Source organism: Microcaecilia unicolor, chromosome 11 (assembly GCF_901765095.1).
Source record: "Microcaecilia unicolor chromosome 11, aMicUni1.1, whole genome shotgun sequence".
Classification (NCBI taxonomy): Eukaryota; Metazoa; Chordata; class Amphibia; order Gymnophiona; family Siphonopidae; genus Microcaecilia; species Microcaecilia unicolor.
Genome location: NC_044041.1, coordinates 47,522,653 through 47,539,461, shown reverse-complemented (window position 1 = coordinate 47,539,461; position 16,809 = coordinate 47,522,653). Strand labels below are relative to the sequence as shown.

Genomic DNA, 16,809 nt, shown 5'->3' with positions numbered 1-16,809 from the left:
AGAAAGTTCTGCCCTCCCCCTACTCTCTCCTTCCTTCTCTCTGGTAGTCTACTGGATGGGGCAAGAGAAGTCACTCTCTGCTCCTGCACTGTAGCTGCTCAGTTCAAAATGGTGGCTGTGACTCTTAGTGGTAAGACCACAAGACTGCTGTTAGGGGTCATAGCTACCATTTTCAATTCAGAAGAGCTATGGAACAGAAATGGAGAGAGAACTGCTCTATGCACTAGACTACCAGGGAGACCCCTGGGGGGATGTTGGAGAGTGGGGTGGGAAAGGGTTCGTGCTTCCTATTGAGAAGTGGTTTGGTTGTGGGGGGGATTTGTCAGGGGATGCTCTTGGAAAGAGTCAGTTGGTATAGGTTGGTCCTATTAGGAAGGTTCTGCTTGGGTGCCTAGTAAGTGGGAGTTCTGTTCCGGGAATGGGATCTTCTGTTCAGGGCAGTATTGCGTGGGTGAGATCTGAGAATATTTTTTCCTGAGCTGCGGCTATTCTAATAGCACAACTACAACTCCACCTCTTGAAGTGGCATTTAAGTGCAGCTGCACTGTTGGCAGTCATGACATTTAGAATGCGGTAAAGTTCCATGCACTAGCTGTCAGTGCCATGGGTGCAGGAACGGGGAGGGCAAGATGGGGCATTTGCCTCCCCCCCCCCCCCCCGATTTCTTCACCGCTCACTGCTGCTATTCCCCTCCACTTACATTGCCCCCCCCCTTAGAGAAATTCCTCCCTGCACTACTGGGCCATGTCCAACCTCTGCTCACAACCCAACTGAATCCCACCCCTACCCATGCTAAAGAACTAGCATGGGATTTTCCTCATGCTGCCTGGTTTCAGCATGCAATAGCCATTAACGCAGACCTGCTCTAATAGTTACCGAATGCTATCACCTGCACTAGTGTATTAAGCAGACCCCTTAGTGATTTAGAATTTGAGCTCAACCGTTTCCTCAGCAAGGCATGCAAAACCTAGCAGAGCACTAGCCTCTGGATTCTATATATAGCACCCAGATTTGGGTGCCTAACTTTGGGTGTGATCTTGAGACGCATGCGCAACTTAATTGTCTCATGAGCTATTAACAAGCCGTATTTGGCTGCTATCAATCAATTATTGATGTTAACTGGCACAAATAAGGATTTGCATGCACATCTGGTTGCACGCTATTCCATAGCATGCAGCTTAAAAGTGACCATGACCACAGGAGGAGCTTGGGTGTATTGTGGCATTCCGAAAAATTGCAGTGGGTCAGCACGCCCAACTTGGGTGCCATCATTTGTACCAGGTTTTGTCAGATGTAAGTCGGGTGCCGAAAGTTAGGGCACTGAACTGGCAGTAAGCACAATTCTATAAAGGGGATGCACTCTTTATGGAATTGGACAGCGCCAGTCTTTTCCGGTGCCCATTTTTGAGTGCCATTTATAGAATCCAGCCCCAGGTGCTACAATTTACATGCTTTTTACACATGTAAATGTTTAGAATACTGGCATATACTTATAAGTGTATTTGCATGCCACCTAAGTGCTATTCTGCAAATATCTGCTTAACTTTCAGAGAGAATATTTGCAAAAGAGGAGGAGCATGGGCAGGACATAAGTGGGGCTCCCAGTTATACCTATAACTTACAGAATATTGTAAGTTACACAGGTACCTGCAGCACTTAAGTGCTAATACTTATAACCAGCTCCATGACTGGCATAAGTGCTTGCACATTACAATAAATTTCTCGACTGCTTGTGCCACTGAGGTTCAAAGCAGTTTACAAAATCAAGATAACTTGAGACAAAAACTCAGGAAGTACAGAGAAGTTATGATCATTTGTAAAAGATTTAGTTAAAACTTAACATACAAATCTTCTAAAGAGAATAGTCTTAAGAAATTTCCTGAAAAGGACGTAATTTTGCATATTGTGTAATCTTTACAATAAACTTTCCCAAATTTTGGGTGTTTGAAAGGCCAGTAGTTCAAAGAGGCTAAATGTTTTTACTTTCTTAAGCGAGGGGACTGTGAATGGAGAACTGTTGTTTGATCTTCTAGACCTATTAAAAGTGGAAACTTTCACGAGACAATAAATATTCTGGTCTTTCGATGTTTATAACTTTAAATAGCACACTTGCAAATTTAAATACAGTCCTCGCCTCCAAAGACAACCAATGTAATTCCACATAGAAAGAAGAGATCCGGTCATATTTCTCTAAGGAAATAAATTAGTCTCACTGCGGTATTTTGCATCGATTGAAGTTTCTGTAACTGAAGTTTGGGAGATTCCAGAAATAATAGTTGCAATAGTCTAGTTTAGACAATAATAGTGATTGCACAAGCAACTTAAATTGATCGGTCTCAAAATATTTCCTTACCCATCTGAGATTCCTCAGTAATATAAATGAGCTCTTTATCAAAGTATTAAGATGAACATTCAAAGATCGTCGGATCAATATATACTCCCAATAATTTTACAGAAGGTTACAGAGGATACTGATCACATCCAACTGAAATACAGTCATCCATGGAGTCTGGTTTATAATCCAAAAGCAAGCATTTGCGCTGGGGTTTACTAAGCTGCTAGTGTGGCTGGCTGTGCGTGCGGAAGCTGCTAGAGCAGCTTAGTAAGCAGACCCCTTAGTTTTCTTGGTGTTTAACTTTACACCTAGAGATCAGGTATGTTAATACCTGGTTACACTAGTATTCTACAAAGGAAAGTAGACTTATATATTGACTTCTACCACACACGCTCCAGGTGCCTAACTTTAGGTCTGTTAATACAATTATCCTCTTAGTGGCTGATGTAATAAAGCCAAGGGATTTGCCAAGGCCTAGTGGCCTTGTTCATGTATAACTTTGCTGCACATGCAAATGAGCTGGGTAGCAAAATTGCAAATGAAAAATTCCTACTGAGCTAGCCTGGAAAAAATAACTACTCCTCACTAAGTTGCACTTATTTAATTTTTTTTAAATGAGCCTTCAGAGAATTTGCACATCCCTTTTCACTAAATTCAGAGGGGCCCTTTTACTAAGTTGCGTAAGCATCTACAAGCGCCCAATGTGCGCCAAAATGGAGTTACTGCCCGACTACCACGTGGCTGTTGCGGTAATTTCATTTTTGGCGCGTCCAGTATGCGTGTCTGAAAAATATTTTTTATTTTGGGTGCGCTTAATGGACGCGCGCCGAGTGGCATTTGACCTGCGTAAGTCATTACCGCCTGGATTCTTTACCGCTAGCTCAATGGCTGGCGGTAAAGTCTCAGACCCGAAATGGACGCGCGGCAATTTTGATTTTGCTGCACGTCCATTTTCAGCAAAAAAAAAAAAAAGGTATTTTTTACAGGCGCCCTGAAAAATGGATCGGCGCGCACCCAAAGCCCACGCCTACACTACCGCAAGCCATTTTTTCAAAGCACTTTAGTAAAAGGACCCCAGAGCTAACAAGCTGCTTTGCATGATTTTGCACTTCAGCAAATTATTCGCGTTGAATGTAAGTAAAATTTCATACATGCCCAATTATGCATGAAAGCTTGCTACCGGCAGGCCAAAGATTTGTGAAAAATTGTGCAAACAGTTTAGTTCACAAAAACATGAAAATGTCAACATTAGGGCATGTTTGCATTTGTTAGGGCATAAGCCCTCTTGGCAAAATTTTTATTTCACAGTTTAGGACATTGGCATCTTGGGATGGGAAAATAGTTCATTTTTCAAACCAGATCCCATAAATTTTGTCAAACCACTGGCTGGGGTCGGTTTGCAGATATAGACCTCACTTTAGAAATAAAGTTCATCACGTCACTGGAATGAGGTCAGAATAATCATATTTGTATTTGAATTCATAAATAATTGCATTGGCAGAGGATGGCAGAGGAAAGTCCTATGTCTAAGGGGCTCTTTTGCTAAACTTTAAGTGTTATCTTGAGCTTAATGCAGAAAAAGGCTTACCACAAAATATGCTAAAGCATTTTGCAGTAATTTGCCTGTCAGTGCATGCTATTCACACGCTATTTTTTTGAGGGAGAGGTGCAATGTCATGGGCAGGGAATAGGTGTAGAAACATTATCCAGCTAGCACATTCATATTACTGTATGCGGAGTTAATGTGGGAGCATTTAGCACCTCCTAAATAGGAAGCAGGTCTCGCACTCTAGTGGAAAAATTAGCACAAGACCTGCAAAAAGAGAAACAAAACTATGGTGTCCTTTTACTAAGCCGCATAAGCATCTACGCGTGCCCAACGCATGCCAAAATGAAGTTACCACCTGACTATCGCGTGGCTCTTGTGGCATTTTTGGCCCATGTCGGAAGCATATTTGCATTTGGCGCACATAGGTCATTACCGCCCGGTTACCGCGTGAGTCTTTACCTCTAGGTCAATGGCTGGCGGTAAGGTCTCAGACCCAAAATGGACGTGCGGCAATTTTCATTTTGCCGCACGTCCATTTTTGGTAAAAATTTTAAGAAGGCCTTTTTTACAGGCGCGCTAAAAAATGGATCGGCGCACGCCCAAAACCCGGGCCTACACTACTGCAAGCCATTTTTCAGCGCACCTTTGTAAAAGGACCCCTATTTTTGGAACATGCTATATATAGCACATGGGAAACCCCTCCTTAGAATGCGCTAAGCCCATTTTGTAGCGCCTCTTAATAAAAGGATCCCTAATTTAGAGGAAAGTATGTGTTAATGTAGGTAGCCAGACTATCTACAAATGGAAGTGAATAAATAATCTAATTTATAAAAATTTACATTTAGGTTGCAGAAGTAGTATTTTCGACTGCGGAGAGTACAGTGGTGGATTTGCTGCGAATACAGAACTTAGAAGCTAAAGAAATTACCATCAGAACTCTGTCAGCACAAGGAGAATCTGAAGACTCTGTTCCTACTGCCATTCCACCCGAACTTCTGATGCCTCCAACCCCCCACCCTAGAACTTCTCCCAAACCTAAACCACTAGCAAGTGCCGGAGCCCCTGATACCAAAGATGAACATCTAGGTCCACAGCGGAAAATGGATGAGTCCTGGGAGCAAACTCCCATTCATGGACATACACTGGAGCCTCCAACAGCCAACTTCCACAGTCCTGCTCATGGGAGGAGGTCTCCATCACCTCAGCGCATCCTTCCACAGCCACAGGGCACGCCTGTCTCCAACACCGTTGCCAAGGCGATGGCAAGGGAAGCTGCTCAGAGAGTAGCAGAGAGCAACAGGGTAATGCAGGTGTGTGCCTCCTTTATATCACTTGCAGAGTGTCTCTAACCCAATTTCAAATGCAGATGTTTAGTAGTGTTATAGAAATGATATGTAGCGATTTCTTTTTATGAATAATAAAGGAGTGGAGGAGTGGCCTAGTAGTTAGGGTGGTGGACTTTGGTCCTGGGGAACTCAGGAACTGAGTTCGTTTCCCGGCACAGGCAGCTCCTTGTGACACTGGGCAAGTCACTTAACCCTCCATTGCCCCATGTAAGCCGCATTGAGCCTTTCATGAGTGGGAAAGCGCAGGGTACAAATGTAACAAAAAAAAACAAAAAAAAAACAGAAAATTAGGAAAGTAACCACTAAAAATAAGCTGCCCAATATTCAAAGCGATTTAACTGGGCAGCAAAGGCCCCCCCTTCCTCCTGGTTTAGATTATTGAGTCCTGGTGGTCTAGTGGGGTCTTAAGGACAGGAGCAAATGCCCATGCTCTCTTAACCATCATGGCCTCCTTCAACAAAATGGCTGCCGCAACCTCTACTGGCAGTCTCGCACTCCTCACTAGTACCATGGCAGAGTAGGCCCGGGCGGCCTACAGGGGTAGAAGGGGGTGGGGTACTGAAGGGGGGCTTGGTAGGCCCTTCTTGATATTGGGGATAGGAGGGAGAAGGGATTGGAGGAGCAGAAGACACCTGCATCTCTTATGCAGGTCACAGTGGATAATCAGCTGGGGCCTGTGTAAGTGTTTTATGTGGTTCCTGGCTGAATATTGGCCCGCACCCACACAAGCTTCGGCAGCCAGCTCACTAGGAATTGGAAACAGATGTTCAGCATTGGTGCCCAGACATGGGCCGGCATTGAATACCTGGGGCTAATTCTGCCAATAGTGGTCAGGGTTTTTAAAAAATGCTGACCGCCACAGGCAGAATATCGACCAGAAGGTTTTTAAATGTATAGTTAGTAGTAATTTTTAGCTCTGTCAGTGTAATCAAGATAAAAGCTGTTGCATGTTAAGTCTGGGCACAGAAAGGCAGAGAGGTGGGATTAGAGCCTGGGTTTCGTGCTCCACCCTCCAACTAGCACGCACGTTAGACTCCTTACGCTTTAACTCATTGCACTTTAACTGCTCGGCTACCCATCTGAGACAAGACAAAGAGGGGGGTTGGTCAAAGAACTATCTACATTCTTTCACTTGTAAATAAGATGATTTTTCAAATACGTGATAGGCTGCCATACTCATAGAAATGCTGTATAACTGTGAAGCTTTCTTTGGAAAAAGGTTAGTGAGTAACTGGTGGGAATATACTGAGAGATGGAAGTAGGGAGTCTCAGCTTACTAGCAGCATGGCCTTGAGAGATATCCTGCTGGGGAAGGTGGTCATAAGTTTCTAGTAAACCATAAGCTTTCTGGAAATTAGAGATGAGTTCAGGTTAACAAATTTCACTATAGATATGATACAGTCTCATAATGGTCTTGGAATACAGCTGGCATGGATATTTTTTTTAATTTTATTTATTTATTTAATTGGGGGGGAGGGGTTCAGTAACACATCATTACATTGAGATGCATAGAACAGGGAGGAAATACTGTATCAAGGCTGACTGCTATTGTGCAGGTCTGCTTTGCTTCAAGAATTCAAGGGCAGTCGGTTTCATTCTAAGCCATGTTGTGGGCCATGCCAAAGAGAAAAGAAGTAGGGGGTGACCAATAAATAATTTAAAAAATGTAAAATATAAATAAAAAGGAACCTAGGAGTCAAGGAATGACAAACAAAACCTTTATTATGATAATAAAAACTAGACCAACAGATCTGTATAAAAACAATTCCCCACAACATTGGAAGTTCAGAAGGACTTGACACGGTGCCATGTTTTGGCACAACTGCCTTTATCAGGAGTCGCAACAATCTAGAACCACAAATAAAAGTACATTCAAATAACAATGAAAAGGCATAATGAACCACACAATGGACAATGGATAAACAATTCTACTTTTATTTGAAAATTGTATGATGTTCCTGGGCCAATACAGCAGGGCCCTCCTGCTTAAGCCCCCTGGCTGACGTCCTGCCCACCTCCTGCCCCCCCCCCCAAGATGCAAGCACCCACTCACCCCCACCCCAACCCCTACCAAGATATAAGGAAACCGCTAGAGGTACCATTTGGGGGAAGACACCAGACTGGGCAGGAGCCACTGGGCATCGCTCCTGCCTAAGAACCCACTGGAACACCAGTGACTTTACAGGTAACCCCTTTAGGAGTCTTGCACATCTGAAGGGTGAGGAAGTGGGAACTGGTATCTTGGGGGGGGGGGGCAAGGGGATTGGCAGGGCTCAAGCAACGGGAGGCCAACCATTCGGCCTTACTCTCTACCAGCACGGGAGCATCGTGCTGTGGCTTTGTCACCCAATTCTTTTGGGTGTCAAATAACCCCAGCAAAAAGCTGGACTTATTTTACTGTAATTTTACGGCCCTAACATGACTTGCAGTGTTTCACTGTAAAGTTGTGTTATGGCATTTGCATAGTAATGAATACTGTGTAACCCTTAGTAACTTAAATATTGCCGTGGGAAAATAAGTTGAGTCTCATTAGGGCCCTTTAAGTCACGTTAAGGGTCTTATAACGCAACTTAAAACCATAGCATGGCTTGATATCTTCCCCCCTAAATGTTCCACAGCATTCAGTGGATCCTCAATAAGGAGACATCATGCATATTATAGTCTTCATTTTGATAAAGGAAGAGATGATGTACTGTGGTAGGGAGGAAATGTTAATTTTACTTATTATGGAGCCCTTCTACTATGGTGTGGTGAAATCTGGGCTTAACACGTTCTATTGCGGGGCAAGGACAGTGATTTGGGAAATCAAGGAAAATATTTTAGGCCAAGTTTGATTGCTCCCTGATAAAAGCTAGATGAGCAAAGAATGAGACAAGAACCTTGTAAAGAAGAATTTGCTTGAGTGCTGATAAAGCCTTCTTCTGCTTGCTTTCCTCAGCAGATGGAGAAGAGGAGCGCATTGAGTGACCGAAGCAATGCGGTACACTATATGAACTCTGATGATGAAGAGGATGGCTACGATTCTCCAAATGTTAAGAGGAGAGGAACGTCTGTGGATGACTTTCTGAAAGGCTCTGAGCTCGGAAAGCAGGTAATTAACAGTCTAAAGCAGCACTAGAATCCTCAAGGTATCGACTTGCTTGGAGGTTTTCTTTGGCCCTGGTGCTTCTGTTTTTCATGTTGGAGCTGTTACTAAGTTTTCTTTCTTTTTTCTCCTGAGAACAGCTTTCAAAGCCATTTCCACAGGTAAACCAGCATTTTGCTCGCACAAATGGGGTGTTTGAAAATTCTCCTCTCCCTCACTTCATTGCAGTAAAAATAATGTAGATACTTTTTACCCACTGCAAAATGGGACAGGATTAGGTTGGGGAATTGAGAGCACAAAAGGAGATTTTATTTGGAAAGTCCCATGGGTGCTTGTGCACTTGCTAAAAAGTTGTAGAAAAGTTTGCAGTTCAAAATAGCCACTTTCCAACATGTTTCGAATTTTCAAAGGGATTGTCAATGGTAGGGATGTGCGTTGATTAGCATGCATTTGGTGTGTTAGTGCACCTTAAATTTAGTATGTGTAAAATAAAGTTAAGTTAACCTATGACTTAACATCCTTAGAATCAGCTGCATCCATTACAAAGTTCTAATGTGCATTTTTTTAAATATTTTTTAATTTCAACAAAAAAAACCCACCCAAAAACTGGGGAATTTTTTTTTTTTTAATCAAGAACTGAAAACGTATTTTTGGGCACATCCCTAGTTCATGTGGAGTGTCCCCTTGACAATTATCTTCCAGACTGGTGAGTACAATGTACCCATCAGCCTGCAATTCCAAGGACTGTTTCATTATTATTCCACCAATATATTTGATCTTCTTTTTTTCTAAGCTTGTTGACATAAAACAATGGCATTTCTTTAGATGATGTTAACCCTACACTTTGCAAAACTACCCTTTCCTGGACTAGCTCAGTGGCAGTGCTGTACACTGCCATTTGGAGAGTCCCTGATTCAATTCTCGGATTGAGTCTTCTGCACCCTGGATCGGCTGGGACTGGAGAGTTTACAGATGCAGTGTTTACAGCCCCTTGGGGAAAGAAGGGCGTCTTAGCCATCATTAACAGTGATGGCCAGACTTAGGGCACATGGTGGGCAGCCCCTTTTTAGACAGAAAGTAGAACTTGGACATGTAGTTGTTACATGCATGTGGCTGGAGAATCCATTTTACACTTGTCAACCATGGAAAACATCAACAGAAGCAACTCTGTAACATACACGAGTAAGTGTCGACACTTACATGTGTACAAAGGTATTTCAGAATTAGCATGTCTATGGGGCCCTTAACACGTGGTTAGCGCATGCTAACAGACTGCCAAAGAAATGCATTAAAGTGTTTTGCACTATCTTGCCTGTTTGCCCATGCTAATCTGAGCATCGCCAATCTTTTAGAACTAGTTTTTGCAGGGGGCATGTCTTGGGAAGAGAGCGGGCTTTCCTGCCTTATCCAGCTAGCGCTTTATGATTAACATGTGCTAACTGGATAATGTAGACTTAACACAGGAGCACTTACGGCCTCCTAAATAGGAGTCAGTAAGTGCCCCTGCACTAATTCTTTGCTGGTGTGCTAATGGGAACATTTGAGAGCAAGCAACAGAATGGAGAAAAAAAAGTCTCCCACGAGAAAATACAGAAGAAAAGGAACTAGAGGATGACCAACAAAAAGTAGAAAAAGGAATCATTGGAGTCAAAGAATGACAAACTCAAAGTTAATTATAATAATAATTAAAAAAATAGGCCAATAGGTAAAACAAATCCCTCAAAACAGTAGGAATTCAGAAGAAGTACTCAACAAGGTGCCATGTTTCAGTGCAAACACCTACATCTGGAGGCACAACACTGAATGGTTCTAAACACAAGTGAATGTTGTTGGTAGTTAAATAATACTCAAAAGGATTGTTGTGACTCCTGGTGCAGGCAGTTGCACTGAAACACAAAACCTTCTGAACTTCTGTTTTGGGGGATTTGTTTTACATAGACCTGTTGGCCGAGTTTTTTTATTATAATAAACTTTGGGGTCTGTGGTGAAACTGGGGACCTTCATGCTTTGTGATTTGTAATGCTGACCTATGACACTTTTCTTCCCTTCAGTGTATTTCCCTTGATTGGCCAGCAGGTGGTGTCTGACCTCTACATTATAGCTGTAGCAGAGGTCTGTTTTCTTTTTAGCTTACCCTCCCCAAAGAAAAGAGGAAAACCTCTGATGAGAAAAGTAACCTAGAGTGCCATTGGCCAAATATCCTCAGTGCTAATGGCCAAATATCCTCAGAGCTAATGCTTTGTGCCATGATTTGCCCTGAAGCCAAAGGTCTAGCTCAGAATGTGCTAGAATTCCCTAGTCTCAGTTGGGAGTGTGAAGGGAGTAGACCTCTGCACTGAGACTCTGTTCAATTCCTGTGAGCAGTTCTTTTCCTGATCTCCCCAGGTACTGCTTAGGTAGTAAAAAGTGTTCAGTTAGATTTAACATTAAATCCTTGTTGTTTTACCTGTTCTTGCTTGCTGTTTTAAAACTTTTACCATTCACTGTTCTACTTTTTTTGATAATAAACCTATTAGTTTGTTAACTGTGTTGTCCTGGACTGACTAAGAATCCTGCAGTTTGGGTTCTTGGTCTGTGAGTGTTTTCTAGGAACTGTGGGGCCCCAGGATTGCAGCTCCCAGTGTCCCTAGAAACCACCAAGGAAATAACTTACGGGTGGGAGAACTTATCCAGAGGCAAGTGGGACCTAACTGGTGGATGGAGGGTATGCCAGTGTAGGCACACTTGCGCAGGTGCAGGTGGGCCTGGGCAGTGCTGAATAAGACCCTCCAGATGGCCACAGGATTAACTCCAGGTGGGTGCTATGGATAACGCTCAGGCGTTACATGACAGGGTCCATTTACTAAGGCATGGTAACAGATTTAGTACATGCTAATTGATAAGACACCCATTATATTCCAATGGATGTCTTATCATTTAGTGCACAGTAATCACTAGCGCGTGCTAAATCTATTAGTCTTTGACTCTAATGTTTCTTTTTCCTTCTTTTCATTGGTTCTTCCCTACTTCCTTTTCTTCTAAGCGGAACATTAGCACATGACCTGCAATTAAAACAAAAGAAGCTCTTTAAAAATGCCACATTCAATCTGGACTTAGCACACAGGAAAGTCCCAAGTGAACCCGCATGAAGCCCAGATTTTACTGCAGCTTAATAAAATGACCTCTATATGCCAAGACTTAGATGTATATGTTTGCCATTTTAGAAACCCAACACATGTAAAGGCTCCTAATCACGTATAGAGGCTGAAAATGAGCACTTTTAATAAATGTATACGTGCCTGGGAGCCGTCGTAAAACCCATTGTTGATCTATTTGGGGAAATACTTCATTCCCCTTCTGGAATGGGGAACACACACACAGATTTTGATTCTGCCCAAGCCCTGCCAAGTTTGCATGTGTAAATCCAGGCTTTCTAAAATCAAATTTTCCCAGTATAAATGTGGATACTTACACATCTGAATTGTGAGTAGGGCTTCTAACATAACCAGAAGTGAATTGGTGCGTTGCTTGGCCTTAAGGCTATTACTGCAATGACCAAATTATGGAGAATGGGGTGGAGGGGGTGGGGAGTCTATGAAAGCAGAGGAAACATTTCTGCGCATGGTGCCAGATCCCAGGCCTGCTTCTAATTGCACTTAATAAAAAAAGAATAGAGAAAGGGAAAACTACAGGCCCAGAAACAAAACAAAACACCTCCTTCCCAGACCTCATTTTTCAGCTTTTCATACTTTACATGTAGGAGAACAATGCCAGCAAGGAGCACCGATGAGGCAGGGCCATCAGCGCCTGTACTAAATTAGATTCATAATTCAGAGTGTGGGTAGGAAGGAGGTACTTTCAAAACCTCTAAGCATTAATACATCTCATAAAATACAAATCACAGTGATACAGGGAAACCATAGCAATGTAACTATGTCTTGTCGATAATGATGGGTTAAATAATTTTGGATGACATCATTTCTTTGGGTGCTGTAGGTATTGCCTTCGTGTAAGGTAGTATTTGCCAAACAAGGCCCCATAAGGGCTTCATCTGGCCTGTGCAACTCCTTTCTTCTAGCCCTGCCACCTTAATTCTCCTTTCCCATCAGCAGAAGAGGAGCCAGTGGATCTCCAGAACTGGAGGGCTGCTGACGGGGAGGTCAGGCCCCATTGGCAGAAGTGGAGCTGGCAGACCTGTGTGAATAGAAAGGGCTTGAGGCAATGAAGGGTTAAGTGACTTGTCTAAGCTCACAAGGAGCAGTAGTGGGATTTGAACTGGCTTCCCTGGTTCTCAACCCACTGCTCAAACCACTAGGCTATTCCTCTACTCCTTTAGCTCTGGCATCTATGACAGACAATGTAGATAATAACTTCATGTGTATAAAGAGAAAATATTACATTTTTGCCATTCTACAAGCCTCCTTTTTTAAAAAGTGTTATTTTGCTTGCTGATACTTGTGATCTCTAATTGCAGGCAGTCTATATTGGTTGGAATCAGATCAAGTTTAGGTCTCTCAAATTCTGCTCTTAGAAAAAATTCTGGCAGAAAGTTGTGGATCATTTCTGCAAACAGTCGTAGTTCTTTTTAGATAGGACTCCAAGGGGTCCTTTTACAAAGGCGTGCTGACAAAATGGCTTGCGGTAGAGTTGGCGCAGGTTTTGGGCGCTCTCCGATCCATTTTTTAGAGCACCTGTAAAAAAGGCCTTTTTTCGCCCAAAATGGGCGTACAGCAAAATCAAAATTGCCGCGCATCCATTTTGGGTCTGAGACCTTACGGCCAGCCATTGACCTAGCGGTAGAGAATCTGGGCAGTAATCACCTACGCGCATCAAATGCCACTTGCCGCGCATCTGTTACGTGCGGCTGAAAATAAAAAATATTTTTCAGATATGAGTATCGGATGTATGCCAAAAATGAAATTACCGCAAGAGCTACGTGGTAGTCGGGCAGTAACTCCATTTTGGCGCACTTTGGGCCCCCAAGTGATTTATTCCAGGATACATGCTGTTAAAGCAGAGTTGGAGCTCTATGCTTTGACTATTTTGGGGTCAATTCTTGTAAGCATAGATTACTCAGGGCTTACCCTGAGTTTATGCTAGCTGCAAACATCACACCTTCCATTAACTAACTTCTGTTCCTGTTTATAAATGGAAAGGGGGAAAGGAGATGTGGTTACAAAGCAGTTTACATATTATATTCAGGTACTTATTTTGTACCTGAGGCAATGGAGGTTAAGTGACTTGCCCAGAGTCACAAGGAGCTGCATTGAGAATCGAACCCAGTTCATCAGGATCAAAGCCCTAACAAATTTGATTCACTAATCTCTGGTTAAAATGTTGGAAATGTATTTAGATCTGTCTATGTATCTGTCTGTCTATTTGTCGGTCTGCCTGTCTGTCTATCTATCTATCAATGTCCACTATAATATCTTAAGTTAAGTCCTACTTGGCCATCTAAGGGGGGGATGGGAAATATATTTAATTAAATATTTGTGACTAACCTAATTGTGAGCTGATTCTGACACATCTGCTGTAGCCAGTAGACCTAACAAAAATGTTTTTATTAATGAGTTGATATTTAACAGATGCTTGCTTGCCTTATTAAATCAGGATTAAATTGTGATTTGAGATGCTTGAAATCACTCCCAGTCTCAGCTGAGCAATAAATTTGTGTCTTTCCTGTTCTCTGAAAACAAGACATGTCGAACAAGTGGGTCATAGGACACCAAGTGGAATGAAATTCCAAGGTTTTCAGGAAAAGACTAGAAATATTTCAGTGCATGCACAAGGCCTCCCATGCTGCACCAATGCCCTCTCCCCAACCAGGTTCTGTTTCCACTGGCCTCGTTGTATGTGTTCCAGCAAGTTCCAGGGTTTTCAATTCAGCATCCTGTGCTTTTTTCCCCCAGGCCGTGATCAATTTATTTATTTTATTTATTTATTGCATTTGTATCCCACATTATCCTACCTATTTGCAGGCTCAATGTGGCTTACAGAGACCTGTTATGGCGAACTTGAAAATTTTCGTTTCTTTTTTGTTTGGTTGGGTTTTTTAAATTTTATTTCTCTTATTTACAATGAGAAAAGCAAAATGAAATAAAAAAAAGAAAAATAAATTAAATACAATCTGATTGGATAATGGCACTAGCCTAAGTTCAGCACCTTAAAGAAACTCCAGACAGTGCAAAACACAGGAGCAAGACTCATCTACGGAAAAACGCGATTTGAAAACGCAAAACCCCTCCGCGAAAAACTTCACTGGCTTCCAATCAAAGAACGCATAGCCTTCAAAATCTGCACTATGGTTCACAAAATTATCTACGGTGATGCACCGGGATACATGACAGACTTAATCGACCTACCAATCAGAAATACCTCCGAATCAACACATTCGTACCTAAATCTACACTACCCACGATGCAACGGACTCAAATATACATCAACATACGCATCCAGCTTTTCTTACATCAGCGCACAACTATGGAACGCACTGCCAAAAGCCCTGAAAACTACTTACGACCACTTAAACTTCAGAAAAACACTAAAAACTCACTTGTTTAAAAAGACAAGTAGCCTACCGATCCAACATAATTGACAGAGAGCCCTGCGACACAACATCACTAAACACCGAAATGGACACTACCCAAAGCTTCCGTTGAACGAATCTTTTATGTGGTCCTACCACATGAACCTATCCTACCAGAACATCTCCTTGTATTTGTTTACCCCGGAACCTGTAAACACCTCTCCGGCACTATGTAAGCCACATTGAGCCTGTAAATAGGTGGGAAAATGTGGGATACAAATGTAACAAGTAAATAAATAAAATAGAGCATCAGTTGGAAGGCATGACTGTGAATCGTTCCTGCCCGGCTATTACAGTTTCCAGGTTCACTGAGATTTCTTTCAGTTCCTCCATATCATCACCCTTAAATACCATTTCTAGCATAGGTAGTTCCCTTACATTCTCCTCAGTAAAGACCGAAGCAAAGTATTAATTTAGTTTCTCTGCTATAGCTTTGTCCTTCTTCCCTGAGTGCTCCTTGAACTCCTTGGTGATTGATCAGTCCAACTGACTTTCTCACAGGCTTTCTGCTTCTGATATACCTGAAAAAACATTTGCTATGAATTTTTGCTTCTATGGCAGGCTTCTTTTCAAATTCTCTTTTAACCTTCTTTATCAGTGCCTTGAATCTCATTTGCCAGTGTTTTTTTGCTGCTTCTAGTTTCTTAATTTGGATCCTTTTTCCATTTTTTGAAAGATGGGTTTAAGTATTGTGTTTCATATTTTGTAATGACTCCTTTTTAGCTTGTTAGCCACATTGAACTCGAAATTGTGCTGGAAAATGAGAGATATAAATGTCATAGAGTTCAGTCCACATGTTCACATCATAATATTATCTAAATTAATCCTCTTTGGTATTCCCCTAGAACCCATTTCTGCTCTCTATTATTCTGGTCTCTATTATGAAACGAAAACAGAGTATTTTTCCAAACAAAAACGTTTCCACCTGTTGGTGATTCTTTTTATTTTTCAGTCTGTTTTTCTTTTGAATGCAACCCTTAGCTATGGAGTCTCACTTCTGCAACATGGTAATGCTGTTTGCCTTCCATAGCAAAACATTAAGGGAATCTCTGAAAACTAGCTCTCCAGTCACGCACATTCTCCTTCCACCCACGAGAGTTGTTCCCTTCCTAATATATTTTGGCAAGACAGTAACAGAAACTATACAGTAGCCTCAGAATTGGAAGCCCTATGAGTTTGCAGTAATGGCTTCAAGTCTTTTCTAAAAAGCTCTGGAATTGTGCCTGTGTTCAAGGTCACATGACCCATTTATGGCCTGTTGTCTTCAGCGAACAGTTATTGCAGGTGAGCAACTTTACATTATGCTGTTAAACCAGTTGTGGGATACCTTTTATTGGCTCATCATGTACATTTGGTTACAGCCCGCTATGGAAGTCCAAAAGCTTAATTAAGAAAGTTGATCCATTGCCATAGTGAAAGCTTAGCATCACCCTCTTTGACTTTCTTTATATTTATTTATTTTGTTTATAGATACCACAAGGGGACCAAATGTGGTATCTATGCAGTAAATAACTAAAGGAGAGAAAAGAGAACAAAATTATTTACTTTATTTATTTCCACATGATATACTGCCATATGGTCTATACTAGGCTTCAAAGTGGTTTACAATGCAATAAAGGAAAAGAGGAGAAATGGAGGAGAAGAGAAAGAAAAGGGAGGAAAGGCAGAACTAGCTGCTATCTGGGCCAAAAACTTGAGTAAACACATGGGATTTGAGCAACCTCTTAAATGCTGACAGAGTTGATTGGTTCCTGATGTGAAGTGAGAGGTCATTCCAGAGTTTGGGGCCAATTAAGCAGAAGGCAGTAGAGCACGAAGAGGTGAGATGAAGTTCTGAGGGTGATGGCAGCTAGAGACGATTGTGATCAATAGAACAGAGGAAGCAGGAGCAGAGGGCGAGTGCAATTTGTAAACCAAAGTGAGAAGTTG

The 16,809-nt window shown here is 42.1% G+C and overlaps 1 protein-coding gene across 1 annotated transcript in view; it reads left to right on the top strand.

Moving 5' to 3' along the window:
• RIMBP2 (RIMS binding protein 2) overlaps positions 1-16,809 on the top strand; it is a 592,869-nt gene that overhangs the window by 477,826 nt on the left and 98,234 nt on the right. Inside the window, exons 18-19 of the mRNA XM_030219259.1 lie at positions 4,730-5,185; positions 8,172-8,321. Coding sequence (XP_030075119.1) covers positions 4,730-5,185; positions 8,172-8,321 — 606 coding nt within the window. The remainder of the gene's footprint in view (positions 1-4,729; positions 5,186-8,171; positions 8,322-16,809) is intronic.